This window comes from Pseudorca crassidens, chromosome 19 (assembly GCF_039906515.1).
Source record: "Pseudorca crassidens isolate mPseCra1 chromosome 19, mPseCra1.hap1, whole genome shotgun sequence".
Lineage (NCBI taxonomy): Eukaryota > Metazoa > Chordata > Mammalia > Artiodactyla > Delphinidae > Pseudorca > Pseudorca crassidens.
The window spans coordinates 20,729,316-20,744,788 of record NC_090314.1 but is presented as its reverse complement, the minus strand read 5'-3'; the positions used below and the strand labels follow the sequence as shown (position 1 = coordinate 20,744,788).

General features: G+C 41.4%; 1 protein-coding gene and 1 pseudogene across 2 annotated transcripts in view; one reads left to right on the top strand and one right to left on the bottom strand.

The window, feature by feature from the left end:
- Nucleotides 1-15,473, bottom strand: part of PSMD11 (proteasome 26S subunit, non-ATPase 11) — a 30,417-nt gene that overhangs the window by 7,339 nt on the left and 7,605 nt on the right. Inside the window, exons 3-8 of one of the 2 annotated variants that reach the window (XM_067716082.1) lie at nt 14,625-14,749; nt 12,714-12,734; nt 7,493-7,564; nt 7,035-7,092; nt 5,073-5,267; nt 400-544 (exon numbers count right to left, since the gene is read on the bottom strand). In XM_067716082.1, coding sequence (XP_067572183.1) covers nt 400-544; nt 5,073-5,267; nt 7,035-7,092; nt 7,493-7,564; nt 12,714-12,734; nt 14,625-14,749 — 616 coding nt within the window. The remainder of the gene's footprint in view (nt 1-399; nt 545-5,072; nt 5,268-7,034; nt 7,093-7,492; nt 7,565-12,713; nt 12,735-14,624; nt 14,750-15,473) is intronic. The other variant, XM_067716083.1, reaches the window with a different exon arrangement.
- Nucleotides 2,404-3,620, top strand: LOC137212520 (very-long-chain (3R)-3-hydroxyacyl-CoA dehydratase 1 pseudogene; annotated as a pseudogene).

Sequence of the window (15,473 nt, the reverse complement as noted above, 5' to 3'; positions counted from 1 at the left end):
CATACTTGCCGTTGTCGCCTTTTTCAAACCTCCCCCTAACCTCTCCTTTAACCACTCCCATTCTGGGTGGCCCATTGGCTGGTGCTGGTCTGTAAGCCATTTCCTGGCCCTCTGTCCTGTGCTCAACAACTCTTCTGGACAGCATTGTAGGATGAGGAGAACACTCAGAGGGGCTGGGAAAGAGATTTCTGAAATCTGTCTCCCCAGTTCTGAAAGACTAGAAAGGAAAAGTGCTCTGGATTACCTTCGATCCTCCCATTCCACCTCAATCAGCCCCACGAGGTGGCAGCCGCTGCTTCTGTAACTGGCCAAAGTCCCTGCCCAAGCCATCTCTGCCATGGCAGAAAATCTTAGATGAAGGACCTGAGTTCTCATATCCCAAAGTTAATGTGCACCTACGTGTTGAGCATGATTTTGCACAGCAACATGTACTTCAGAGATGTGATGGCCTTGGGGCTATCGATGGAGTCATAACCCTCAAATGCCTCATAGAAATATGAGTATGCAGTTTTCCAATCCTTCTCCTCTGCTGCATGGATAATACCTGGGCATTGAAAAGAAAAGAGTAAGAACCATATGAAATAATAGAACCATAAAATGTCACAGCTGGGAAGGGCCTCAAAAATCTATCCCAACCTCATCTACTTACTGATGAGGTCAGGAAAGAATAAAGGACCTGCCCAAAGTCACTGCCATCTAGTGGCAAAGCTGGGATTAGAACCCAGGTCTTTGGCCTCCCAGTTCAAGTCACCTTTCCAATATTAATTCCAAAGGAGTTAGAGACCCAACAAAAGGGGATCCTAGAAACCACATATGGTAACATCTTTTCGCACCACATCAGTCCTGCTATCCATTGGAACCACTAGAAAAGGCCACATTTACCCTCCATGACATTACCTTCACGGGTCAGAAAACTGACACAAACATCCCTCCCTGGTCTGCCCAAATTACTAGTTTTAATAACATCAACCATTTAAGATAGCTTTTCTAAACTTGACACTTTTATAAGTAAGCAGCTTTCATGAGAGAGAAAAAGAAAATCCAACCTCTTACAGTCTCATTTCAGATACTGGTCATTTATAGATAGATGCGATCAGTAAATGGATTTCATGTAATGCCAAATCCATGAACTTAATTGTACACAGTTAAGCAGTATTACGCTACACTTCATCTAACCAGTTCTCTACTGTTTAGAAGTTGGGTTGCTCCCAATAAGCCTAACTTTGACTGAACCTGCTATTACTTCCAACCTATGCTATCACGTGGGATGACGTGAAAATTAGTTCTTCCTAGCTTGGAAGGCAACTAAGCCCTAAGATTCTGTGTATCAGTTCTAACCCTGCCTCAGCCACATCCATTTGTTTACCACAGGGCTTCCCAACTTTTCCACATCAAGGTACACGAATAAAGTATTCAGCACACTGGAGTAAAAGGATGAAACTGCTTACACATGACCCCAGGGGATCACTGTTTCAGACCACCCGTCACATACCTGTATGCCTGGCATGCCAGTTGGGAACTTATGAATTAATAACCACTACTGAGTGATATGTGCCAAACCTACCCAAAAAGCCTCCTGTTTAGAGGCTGAAGGATTCAGGTCCTTCTACTACTGTTCTTAACTACAGAGGCCTGGAGAAAACCCACCCTCCTCTGTAGCCAAGGAGACCTCCCTCAAAAATACCCAACAGACTACTAGCACTGCCAAATTAAATGAGACAAATGCCCATTTTCCCATTCTTCCCAGTCCAGAGCTAGAATAGACCAGACAAAAAATAAGACTGATTAAATAAAGAAAAAAGTAAAGAAGAGCTGGTATACTGCTTTCCAAAACATATTAGCAAATAGAGACCACATTAGGACTACAAGCATCACAGCTGGCATAGGAAATTTATTATTTAAAGAAACAAAACACTAGACTGTTACTCATTCAACACAAATATTAACAAGGGCCTACCATGTGCCAAGCACTGATATAACTACTATAGAGAAAATAAATATGAATTAAGGCCCTGAAGGAGCTCACAGTCTCACAGTGGTCATCAAAACAGAAACAAGGAGATTAGTACCATAATACGTACCAAAGAATATACCTTTCATAGGGAAGTCCAAAGTAAAGAAGGCACTGAAGAGGGTTTATAAGGCAGACATGTGAGCTTGATCTGGAAGGATGCATAGGAGTTTGCCAAGGGGAGAAGATGGAAAGGGGAATTCCAAGCACAGAAGACAAAATATATAAAGGCACAGGAGCAGCAACACATAAAGTCATTTGGTGACTAGGACTGAAAACCAGAGATAACCATGAAAAGGATGTCTTCCTTCTCAATGCACTGTTAAAGTAAAATAGCCTGGGGATAATGGGGAACCATTGGAGTTACATGATCAGATCTCTGTTTCCAAAAAATGACTTTAGGACTAGTAAGCAAGATGGATTGAGAAAAGTGACTAGGGACAGTTAGATCAGTAAAAGACTACTCCAGTGGTCCGGTGGCATTAATTAGAGCAGTGATTGTAGAAATGGAAAAGAAAGGGCAGATTTGGAGACAGACTCAACCTGATACATCAGAAGAAAGAGTGACTGAGGATAATTAGTCAAGGGAGGAGAACCAAGAAGACAATGCTGTCAAAGAAGCATGGAGTGCTCAACAGTGTCAACCCCCCCAAATCTGACAGAGGATAGAGGGGAGTTACTGTCTTGCAAGGAGTCAACAGAGACACCAAAGTAATGACATTCTTTCAACTTTTCCAAGAAGCTTGACAGAAAAGGAGAAGACAGAAGGCTGTGCTTTTTCAGCTGGGGCCGTTCAAAGACTGAGAAGAAGGCCGGGGGGCCGGGCGTGGCGGCAGCAGTGGGCGCTTCAGCAGTGCGCTCAGCCAGGCCCCCTCCCGCTCCCCTGCCCCTCTTGTTCACGTCCCCCCAGCAAGGAGGTCGGCACCAATGGCGGTGCCTCGGAGGCCGGCGAGGAGAGGGAGGCCGTGGGCAAGAGGAGGTGCCTGGGCTTGTTGGCCACCGCCTGGCTCACCTTCTACCACATCACCATGACCGCGAGGTAGCTGGTACTGCCTATTGCCACGGTACGTTTTTATATGGAAAAAGGAACACACAAAGGTTTATATAAAAGTATTCAGAAGACACTTAAATTTTTCCAGACATTTGTCTTGCTTGAGATAGTCCACTGTTTAATTGGAATTGTACCTACTTCTGTGCTTGTGACTGGGGTCCAAGAGAGTTCAAGAATCTTTATGGTGTGGCTCGTTACTCACAGTATAAAACCAATATAATTTTTTTATCATCTTATATCCTGTCGGAGTTGCTGGTAAACTTCATACGATACGCGACATACGATATACACTGCCTTACCACACATGAAGAAAACAGGAACGTTCTCAATAAGACTTCCCAATAAATACAATGTCTCTTTTGACTACTGTCATTTTCTTCTTATAACCATGGCCTCATGTATACCATTGTTTCCACAACTCTACTTTCATACGTTACATCAGAGAAGACAGGTGCTTTATGGAGAGGTGACTGTCGAAAAGGATGATTAAATGATCCCTACAACAAGGTGCTTTTTCCAGAATAACCAGGATTACTGGAGTCCAAGTTTTAATAACAAGAATAAACAGCTTGATGAGAAAAAAAAAAGACGGAGAGGAAGATCCAAGTGGAGATGAAAAACTAGACTTAGAATTGAAAAAACTGAAGACTTAAAAAGGACAGGTAGGGGCTTCCCTGGTGGCGCAGTGGTTGAGAGTCCACCTGCCAATGCAGGGGACATGGGTTCGTGCCCCGGTCCGGGAAGATCCCACATGCCACAGAGCGGCTGGGCCCACGAGCCATGGCCGCTGAGCCTGCGCGTCCGGAGCCTGTGCTCCGCAACAGGAGAGGCCACAACAGTGAGAGGCCCGCGTACAGCAAAAAAAAAAAAAAAAAAGGACAGGTAGAAGGATCATGCTTGATAATGGGTAAAAATGAACAATGATACAAATTCTGGGGAGGAAAGAGAAATAAAGAAGGTTCACATAAAAATGGCCTCTATTTGCTCTGAGAAATAAGATGCAAGTTCATCTCTTGACCATAAAGAAATAACATAATGAAGAGTAGTGGCTTAAACAAAGTGCCGGTATTTGGTCAAAGCAAGGTACTGTGTGATAAGAGCTTACATTCATCATCTCATTTAATCCTCACTCTCATCCTATGAGGAGGTACAATTATTTATCACCATTTTTCAGATGAGCTAAAGAAAAATTTAAGTAACTTGCCAAGTCACACAGCTAGAAATTTGCAGAACCAAAATTTCAACCTAGAAAAGTTGTTTTCTAGACTTTTTTCTAGAGCTTCTGCTTTTAACCTGAATCACAAAACATGCCATTTGATACTTACAATACCTGAGAGGCAAGTATGGTAGCTATTATCTCCCTCTTGCAGTTTTACATGGAAACAAAGATTGCAAAGAGGTAATACCAGGTAACACTAGTTAGTCCTCTGACTCCAATAATGCTCCTTCAATAATGATAAGTTATAACTAATAAAAGCTGCTGACTACAAGAAAAAGTATTCTATTGCCAATCCATGGCCTCCTAACCCCAAAATTCACACACTCCATCAGAAAGCAACCCACTACACTCCACTGAGATAGGGGGGTGGGGGGGTGTCTTTCCTCAGCCTAGATCTGAGGCCCTTTAGAAAAGTCCAACATGCTTTACAAAGGTCTCCAAGTGACAAGAGACTTGGGTTAGTCCAATTCTGGAGAGAAGTGCTACCATTCTGAGTAAGTGACTAAGATGGAAGATAAGGGAGAGCTTTTTAAACCTAAGTGAGACCTCTCTAGGGTGTTGGCTCTAACAATCAGTTTGCCTGGTCAACCACAGATTAAGCATGTTCTTAATATATTTTAGGCAGTTAACAGCAAGTGAAGAGGAGGGGGGCAGCTAGTGAGAGAGGTAACCTTCCATTGGTTTCTCTGAGGAAGCTTGAGCCAAAACAGCCAATTTTATTCTCCAGCCCCAACCCCCCAGTCCTTTCACCTGTGAGGTAAGATGAGCTTTAAGAAAACATGGGGTGTTACCTGACTGCATATCCAAGGTGGCCTGCAATTTAGGGGGGCAGTAAATGGCATTTGCTGTGGTTCGAGCAGAGGTTAAGGCAGCTCGGGCTTTTGGCAGGTTGCTCAGGGCATGGTATGTTTTGCTTTCTAATAGCTGTACTTCCACCAAAAGGGCTTTGTCATCCATCTTTTTCAACTCCCGCAGCAACTGAGAACCTGGAGAAAGAAAAAACATATACCTCCTTTGTTAGCCATAATCTTAATATTTTAATATTGTAATATTTCCCTCTCACCCTCATAAGAACACTCAGGATAAAGAAATCTGCCTGAACTCAAAATGAGGTTATTTATTTGCAAGATTTAAATTTTCTGCTAATGTGCTATCTTCCAAAGAGAAACACAGATCTCTCTGAAGCCTTTCTGCACACAAAGGACATTACAGCTGAGAATCATATAAGTTTACTCCTAAGATTTGAATACAGTGGGAATCCCCACCCAGAAAATGCTGAAATTACTTATCCAGTTCAGAGAGACACTTGATCTCACTCTCTTCCTGTCCAATAATCACAAGACTACATAAGAAACACCAGGCACTAGGGTTGGTGGGGGAAGGAAAGAGCTTTGGATATACTAACATCCAAATAGACCTTCTTTCCCCTGCTCAACATCACTAGTTTAGTCATTAGGGAAATGTAACTCAAAACCAAAATGAGATACTACTTCACACCCACTAAGATGGCTAAAATTAAAAAGACAGACAATATTAGGAAATGTTGGTGAGGATCTGGAGAAACTGGAACTCTCCTCATACATTGCTGGTGAGAATGTAAAACGGTGCAGCCACTTTGGAAAACAGTTTGGCAGTTCCTCAAAAGCTAAACAGAGTTACCATATGACCCAGCAATTCTACTTCTGGGTATATTATACCCAAAAGAAAAACATGTCCACATAAAACCTGTTCACAGCAGTATTCATAATAGCCAAAAAGTGGAAACAATCTAAATGTCCATGAACTGATGAATGGATGAATAAAATGTTGTACAGCTATACAACGGAATATTATTCATCAATAAAAGCACTGCTATATGCTACAACACAGATGAACCTTGAAAACATTATGCTAAGAGAAAAAGCCAATCAAAAAGACCACATACTGTATGATTCCATTTATGTGAAATGTCCAGAACAGGCAAATCTAAAGAGGCAAAAAGTAGTTAGTGATTGCCTGGGAAGGTGGGCAGGCAGAGATGATGGATGGGGAATTAATGGGAAGAGACAACTAATGGGTACAAGGTTACGTTCTGGGGTGATGAAAATGTTTGAAATCAGACAGTGGTGACAGTGGCACAACTCTGTGACTATACTAAAAACCACTGATTGTACACTTTTAAAGGGTGAATTTTATGGTCTGTGAATTATATCTCAATAAACCTGTTATTTTTTGTAATGCTACTAGTTGTTTGAACCATATGAAATTTCCATTTTTGCAGGATAAGAATTGAATATTGGCAATTTTTTCAACTTAATAGATCATGAAAGCCGTGTTCTTCCATCTGGGAAAAACAGTCCAGATGTATCCATTAATTTAAAAAAAAAAGACAGCAGGCAAAGATTTCATGGTGTTTAAAAGCCAAAAGGAAAAGCCTTTAGTTGGCCCACTTCCGGTTTCCTATGTATTTGCACCCAGTTAATTTCTTGATATTTAAAATAGATTTTAAGAATAATTATAAACAGATACAGTAGATGTAATAGTAAATATGAGCAATTTGACTCTTTTGTTCTCTAAAGTTGACAGTTAGTTTCTTAGAACTTCTAAATGGCATTTTTCCATGACAGATTCAGTAAATGTAAGCCACACTAAATCCTTCTTAGAAGTAAGCAGAATATAAATTATTAATATGTAACTAATAAGAGTAGCCAGGTTTGGAATACATTCATTTAGCCAGCTACAGACGCCTTACTAGCTTCCACCAGCTTACTTACCCAAATGCAATGCTTCCTGGTACCTCTTGGTATCAAAGTACAAAGACACCAGTCTTGCCTAGGAAAGAGAAAAGGCATTGACTGACGGAAAGGGGAGGAAAAAAGCCAAAGAAAGAAATCAAAGATTGACAGTCACAGAACTGTTACTGTTGAATATTCAAGTCCTGATGAAAGCATCAAATTCAGCCTAAAAAATCATCTAGCCCGTGATATTATCTCCTATTATAGCCAGTGACTGACTAAACCACGTTGCTGCTTACTTTTCTGAGCCAAGCAGCAGGTCTGTCTCAAAACTTCAACCAGAGCAATTCTCATGAGTGGGACACTGCTACCAATAATTTCAGGTGCCTGGATAATACAAAGTTGCTGAAAATACTTTTGATCACGATGGTATTACTTATATGCACAGTCCTTCAAATGCCTAGAGATCTGAAATCAGTACTAATGTAGGCACATACCTCCAAAGCTTGGCGTAAGAAAGTTCTCTTCTCTGATTTGGCCCATTCGATGCACTCTAAACACAACTCGACCTGCAACAGGGAGAGACAGTACGTGCAACATTATGTCTTCATGTTCTTCCCACAAGCCTTGCTCTGGAGAACAGCTTTCATCTCCTCCTTACATACCCATATTTACTGTCTCAGTGGCATGCCTTGATCCCCAGTATCTCAATATGTAATGATTATAGCATAATGGAAAATCAACTTGGCTTTTTACACACAAAGTATCTTTGTGCTTAGATTGTATTCCCTTGGAAAAGAGCTTCATCTTCAAGATTCCTCTTCTACTGTCCCAGGAGGGACCCAGGCTACATACATAGCGCTGGAATGTAGATTTCTATAATGGCTGAGAAATATTTAAAGCAGAAATTTCTCCCTGAATAGTAACAGTAATGTGTTCATGTGACTATATTGGTCATAAAGGGGAGAAATTCTCAGCCTAGGCACAAGTGTCTTACTCCTAACAGTTGCTTGTAAGACTCAAAAGGCCCAGCTGGCTTTTCCCTTCCAGATTCTAAGAAGTGCAACCAACAATTCTCATCACAATACAGCAAACTTAGCTTGTACTAAAGGAAGTAAAAAGAAATGAGAATTAGCCTAACACTTTAAGGGGCTTTTAAGCTTTCTTTAAAGGCACTTTGAACCCCAGTTCTATATGCTACCCAAGCAGTAAGGTACCATGCAAAGTAACTAACGTAAAGTAGTGTTCTATGCTAGATAGTCTACATGCCATAGGTACCCTTGCCATAGTAGCTCTGACAAGTACATATTAAGAGCTTCAGATCTTGTATCACTTCTGTTACTGCGAGTTAAGATTCATAATCAGAGCATAAAAAGAAACTGAGCTTTCCAGAGAACTAAGTGCTAAAAGAACAGGTTTTTATGTAAATCCCAATTTCTCTTAAGAGATGTTACAAAGAGGGAAAAGTAAAGGGACATAATCCAAATTGACAGACCTGCCTTTAGATAAATGGATGACATTACATGGTATTTGGAGGATTCACCAGTAAGAGTCAATGAAATCTTTATAACTCACTAGAGCCCCCTAGTGGCTACTTAATCCCCAACTCTAAACTCAACTGCCCTCATACAGTAAATTCTACAAAACCTAAAATAAAAGCAAGCCAATCACAATTTCACAGTTTTGAGTTTTGTTCTAAAAAGCCAAACTCAAAGTAATATCTCTGTTCATGACATGAATGGAACTGCAAATATTCTGCTGAACATTTTTAGCAACAAGAATAAAAATCTTCAGTCCTACGTGTCTTCGGGGGCTAAGAAATGCTTACCATCAGTTTTACCCAGCAAGCTTTTTCAAACAATGCAGAAATGAACGCCTAGGCTCCTGATCCAGTAGTCTGGAATAAAAGGTTGGCCACTCTGATGTATATCCCTAATTAAGAAACACTGAGTTCTACTCTAGCATCTCAACCTGTCCTCATTTCCCTGACAGTCCAGATGTTAAGTGACTCACCCAAGGTCATGTATTCAGCTGTTGGGACCAGAACTTGACCCTACCTCAACCCAGCTTTAATAAACTCAGGTCAATACAGACATTTCTCCTACAGCGGGGAATTTGTACAACATGAACTGCCTATCTGTTATCAATTACAGGGTACATGCTTTGCAATATCTGGGACTATAATTGGTGAAACCAGTGCTTCAGTTTTAAGAAAAAATTTTAAAGGCCACTGCCCTTGCTACATAGCTTGAGAGGTTTTGTCCTTTGTTAATGCTAATGATGACTGATAAAGGGGATAAGAATACACAAGAAGCCCATGCTTCTGGAGGAAGCCCTACTTGAGTACAAAAGCTTGACACAGTCAAGATTAGGTATTTTTTAAGCTTTAAATAAATACACTTAATCATTTTTTATGTGCCTTTATTAACTAAATTCCTAAGGGAAAAAATTAACTACCATTCTAAGTCTGAAATTCTCTAGCACAAACTCCCTTTTTTCCCTTGAAATAATTGTTTCATTAACAGGATTTTTGATGTAATGTTTCTTAAAATGTCCTATTGTGTTTTAGCTGGATAGACTATACCAAAAAACGGCTCCCCATAGAAACTGCCTAGAGATCCCTAGAAGGTAGAAAGAATTCTGGAATTTCAGTTCACTATTTGGCAGGGATCTGGTTCACTCTTCTTGCTCCTCTCTTCACCCCAACTCTCTACTCCCTTCCCCTTGCTAACCACCCCAATCCTCAGTCCCCCACCCCACCCATATAGCCTCACTTCCTAGGCTCTAAACTTTAGTACTGCAAATTGCAAATGACGAGAACCTAACCTGAATCATATCAGCTTTCGGAATACAGCAAGCTGAAGATTGCTCTGTAGATCTGACTTATGGTCAGTCCCCAAATACAAAAAGGCAAGGAAAATCCCCTCCCCCATACTCTTGGTGTTAAACTCCCCAATACTCTAGCTCTTGGTACCAAACGCCCCCAAACTCCTAGCTCTCTTAACAATGTCCTAACACTTCATATTTTGCCTCAGGCCTCAACAGTACCCTGACAGTGATCCACCTATGACTTGCTCCTCTATCCTTTCCCATTAGTCAATCAAAGAATTTTAAAAGTACCTAGAATTTTCCAAGATGAAGAAGACCATATCCAATTTCCCCAGGTCAGAGGCCTTGAGTCACATAAACAAATGTAGTAACAATACCCCGTGCTTGTATCTCAAGTCAATAAACTTAAGTCTTAATTCAACAAAGTATCTCCTGAGCACCTACCATCCGGAAGGCATAATCCATACATTCCCTCAACAAATACTAGTTATGTAGCTTCTCTGGGCCAAACTACTCTAAGTGCAGAGGATGAAGCAGTAAATAGGACACAGTACCTATCCTCATGAAACTTATACTCTAAGTAGGAAACAGATGTTAATAAGTAAAATAAATACGAAGAAAGCAGAGACAGGTATTTTAGATAAGGTGATGACAGAAGGTCTCTGAGGAAATGAGATGTAAGCAAAGACTTGAAAATGATGTGAAGAAAAAAGCCATGTTAAGATCAGGCTGAGAGTGGGACTTCCCTGACAGTACAGTGGTTAGGACTCAGTGCTTCCATTGCAGGGGGCACAGGTTCGATCCCTGGTCAGGGAACTAAGATCCCACAAGCAATGCAGCATGGCAAAAAAAAAAGTCAGATGTATAAAAATGCCCCAAATCTAGAACAGTTTAAAGCTAAGGCAAAAGGCCAGTGTTACAGCTGTAAAGAAAGTAAAAGAAAGTATATGGTAGGTGAGGTCAGAGGTAGCCATGGTTAAGGAACAGCCATGAATTAGGAATGAGAAAGGCACTGTGGTACTACAACGGATATAGGGCTTCACCCAAATGAGACTATATTACAGTAAATAAAATAAAGCAAGGGACTTCCCTGGTGGCACAGTGGTTAAGAATCCGCCTGCCAATGCAGGGGACACAGGTTCAAGCCCTGGTCCAGGAAGATCCCACATGCCGTGGAGCAACTAAGCCCATGCTCCACAACTACTGAGCCTGTACTCTATAGCCTCAAGCCACAACTACTGAGCGCGCGTGCCACAGCTACTGAAGCCCATGCACCTAGAGCCCATGCTCTGCAACAAGAGAAGCCACCGCAATGAGAAGCCCGTGCACCACAATGAAGAGAAGCCCCCGCTCGCCACAACTAGAGAAAGCCTGCGTGCAGCAACAAAGACCCAAAGCAGCCAAAAATAAATAAATAAATTTATTTTTTAAAAAAATTTTAAAAAGGAAAGAAAAGAAAGCAAATGTTCAGGTAATCATCATACAAGGCATAATCAAAAATATAACATGTACAAAATATAATGTGGATCACTGAAGAGTTAAGATCACAGTGACGTCAACAAGGAAAGATTTCAGAGGAGGTGGTACTTGACATGGAACTACAGAAGGGAAAGGTACTATCATGAAGAGTGTACTCAGCAAGTATCCAACAAGGCTGGCATGTTTGGTACACTTCATAGAGTACTAAGAGATCAGACTGTCATGCTAAGCTGTATTGTAGAAAAACATGTAATACCTAATTCTGTAGGCAACAGAGAGTCACTGAAGGCTCAAGTTACAGGTGAACAGAGAGGGGAATAAAATGTTCAGAGGGTTACTTGGTGGGGATATCTCTCAAAATGGTGGTACAAGGCTTTTGCAGTAGTCTAAGTAAGAAATAATTCATAAAGCAATTATACTCCAATAAAGATGTTAAAAAAAAAAAAAAAAGGGCTTCCCTGGTGGGGCAGTGGTTGAGAGTCTGCCTGCCGATGCAGGGGACACGGGTTCATGCCCAGGTCTGGGAGGGTCCCACATGCCGCGGAGCGGCTAGGCCCGTGAGCCATGGCCGCTGAGGCTGCGTGTCCGGAGCCTGTGCTCCGCAACGGGAGAGGCCACAACAGTGAGAGGCCCGCGTACCGCAAAAAAAAAAAAAAAAAAGAAATAATTAGAACCCATTGTATATATCAACAATACCTCAAAAAAAAAAAAAGAGAAGAATTAGAACCCAAACTAGATGGCAGCTGTACATAGAGAACAAATATAAAAAGAGGTGGAGAACAGAGATTGAAGAAAGTTGCACTGACAGAATTTAATAAATGGCTGGATGTTGATGTTGCCATGTTGAGTTTGAGGTGCAAGTAGCACCATCTGGATGATTGATAATTTATTCCAAAACAAGCAAATAACCTATAATCCACAAAAATTACTGAAAGAAGACCTGCTAAGTGGATTAAGATCTCACTCTTGATAAAAAGCTAAACTACTGTGACTTCCCTGGTGGCACAGTGGATAAGAATCCACCTGCCAATGCAGGGGACACAGGTTCAATCCCTGGTCCAGGAAGACCCCACATACCACGGAGCAACTAAGCCCGTGCGCCACAACTACTGAGCCTGTGCTCTAGAGCCCGTGAGCTACAACTACTGAAGCCTGCGCGCCTAGAGCCCGTGCTATGCAACAAGAGAAGCCACTGCAATGAGAAGCCCACGCACCACAAGGAAGAGTAGCACCGCTCACCACAGTTAGAGAAAGCCTGCACACAGCAACGAAGAACCAACGCAGCCAAAAATAAATAAAATTAAATCTTAAAAAAAAAAAAAAAGCTACACTACTAAACATCAAAAACAAAAGAAACCAACAGCTCTTACTCAGCACTAAGATGACACTGACAATAAAATGATACAGTACCTGAGAGTGTTTCCTTTCACCCTAAGATAAGGAAGAAAGGTTTCTAGTTGACAAAAAAGTAACGTGCAATGAACAATAGCAATGTACACACACAGTTAAAAGGAAGGCCTCTCCAGACATGGAATACATGACAAAGGCCAGTAAAACCCACTAGCCAATTACAGGAGAGCACTAAATTATGATTTCAATAATTTAGATAAAGGAGTAGAACTGATCATTAAACAACTGCAGTTCTATCCAGAGTCAACTCTACGTTATGGGAAGGGACAAATTCCAAGACTTCAGCGTCAAAGAAGCAGCTTGGATAATTAGTTTTTTCTGCCTAAAATGTTCCAAGTAACATTTATTAGTCTGTTTCAAGCTAATACTTATTGGTCAGCCCATTCTAAGGCATCCTAGGGGACTTCCCTAGCGGTCCAGTGGTTAAGACTCCATCCACGCTTCTTCCAATGCAGGGGGTGCGGGTTCGACCCCTAGTTGGGGAACTAAGATCCCACATGCCGCATGGCGTAGCCAAGGAAAAAAGAACAAGGCATCCTAATTCAAACAAAAGATGGGGTGTCACTTTTTCATGAGAACAAATACAATTTAAAAAAAAAAATTAGGGTTAGATATAAGAGTAGTACCCCTTAGAAAAATCACTTTTTCTTTTAAATTATTCATAAAAATAATTTTAATGCTCTGGTTCAAAAGGCAGCTATCTACATATCTATTTTTGATCTACTGTCATGAAACACAGTTCTCCCAGAAACAAATGAATTTGAAGAATTCACTACAGATGAATTTTCTACAATGAAGTTAGTTTATGGTGTTTAAACTAGGTTTCAAAGAATCATTAAGGCAAGAAACCAGATTTTACAAAATGGTTTTTGTAAAACCATTTTACATGATTTCAAAGTGAGATCCATATGTCCTAGGTTTCTGAAGTTCCCCATTATTTACTCAGTATGCCACTAAGCCCCTTCATATCTTTTACACCCACAGAGGCTATGGCAAACAATGAAATATATATATATATATGTGTATATATATATATAAAATAAACAACTACCAATTCCTATCCCTGCCTTTATACCATCTGACGTTTTATATATTTATTACCTGCCTTCATCATTAAAATATAATTCTCATGAGAGCAACAACTGTATGCTGTTACAAATGAATCCCCAGTATCTATAACAGTGCCTAACACATAGCAGGCACTAGTGAGTGCTGATCAATAAATCTACAGAAAAGACAACTGTAGTCTCCTACAAACAGATTCAAGCAACCACCATATACCCTGCTTGAATCTGCCACTTTTTACAGAATGAATTTTAACTTTGGTAGCGTCTCCTTCTCCTGAATTGCAGACAATACAGCTACCTTTGAAGAATGGGAAGAGGCTCAGTGATTCCAAAGAGGCACTCTTCAGTGCAGCTCAGGGTCTAGTCTGAACTCACAGACGACATGTACAGGTATACCAGTCACTTCTGCACACACAAGACGAAAACAGATGGATGCTCACCCCTCAATAAAGGCATAAATGCAGTACAAGACATGCCAAGAAGGGATGCCACAAGACTTAATTAGTGCTCACAAGGAGCTTTGTGACACAGAATGAAAGGTACCACAGACACAGAAAACATTACAAAGGTGTGGCAATACAATACCTCAAAGACAAGAATCAGTTTGTGACCCTGATGTAATGAGGATTCCAGGGACCACTGACAATCTCCACTTACAAAGCAAAGCATGGAACAGACCCAAAGTATCAAATGCCCTGTAACAAAGAGAAACTGACATGATAAGTCCTGCGCTGTCCTCCCAGTTGTCCCTTCCACATTAGTACCACAATGCAGGCAGGCACTTCTTTCACTGAAACAACACTTTGCTCCACAGTGTCTACCTTCTGTCATTAAAGTAGCTCACCTCCTGTCCTGTAGCTGCTTCCATATCAAGAAACAGATCAAGAAGAGATCGGACCAGACGAGCTGCTTTAGCCTTGCTGATGGAATTCAAGAAGGGTCGCACATACTTCAGCAGTCCTCCAAGCTCTGTGTGGAAGGCAATTCAGACAGGAAAAAGTACACATCAATATTAAGGACAAAATACCCATTAAAAAATGACCCAAGGGCTTCCCTGGTGGCGCAGTGGTTGGGGGTCCGCCTGCCGATGCGGGGGACGCGGGTTCGTGCCCCGGTCCGGGAGGATCCCACGTGCCGTGGAGCGGCTGGGCCCGTGAGCCATGGCCGCTGGGCCTGCGCGTCCGGAGCCTGTGCTCCGCGGCGGGAGAGGCCGCGGCAGTGAGAGGCCCGCGTACCGCAAAAAAAAAAAAAAAAAAAATGACCCAAGATCATAAAACCAGTAATTATGTCTGGAATCAGTCAAAATGAAACTTAGTAGGAATTTAAAGCATTCTTAGCAGGTAATGGAGTAGCAAAAAAGTTAACAACATATACCAAATCTGTATCCCATTCCCCACTCAGCCTCTGGAATACTGTGAGGGTCCTGGGAAAAGCTTATGTCTGTCTGCCTCATGAGTACAGCAAAGTACTCACACTCTCAGAAAACAGTTTTCTAGAACACAAAATATGCTATGCCTCTTCCACCTTAAACAAAATTACTTCCCCACAGCTACCAAATTTATCAGGTTATAGGAGTTAAATTTTTTTTTTTCCTAATTTCCAACTAAGTCTGTCTCAGCAGTTCCCCTTAAACAGAGATTTTTCAATTCCAGGTTCCTTTTTTCCTCCCTTCCTGAAGTAATGCCCAGCTTAG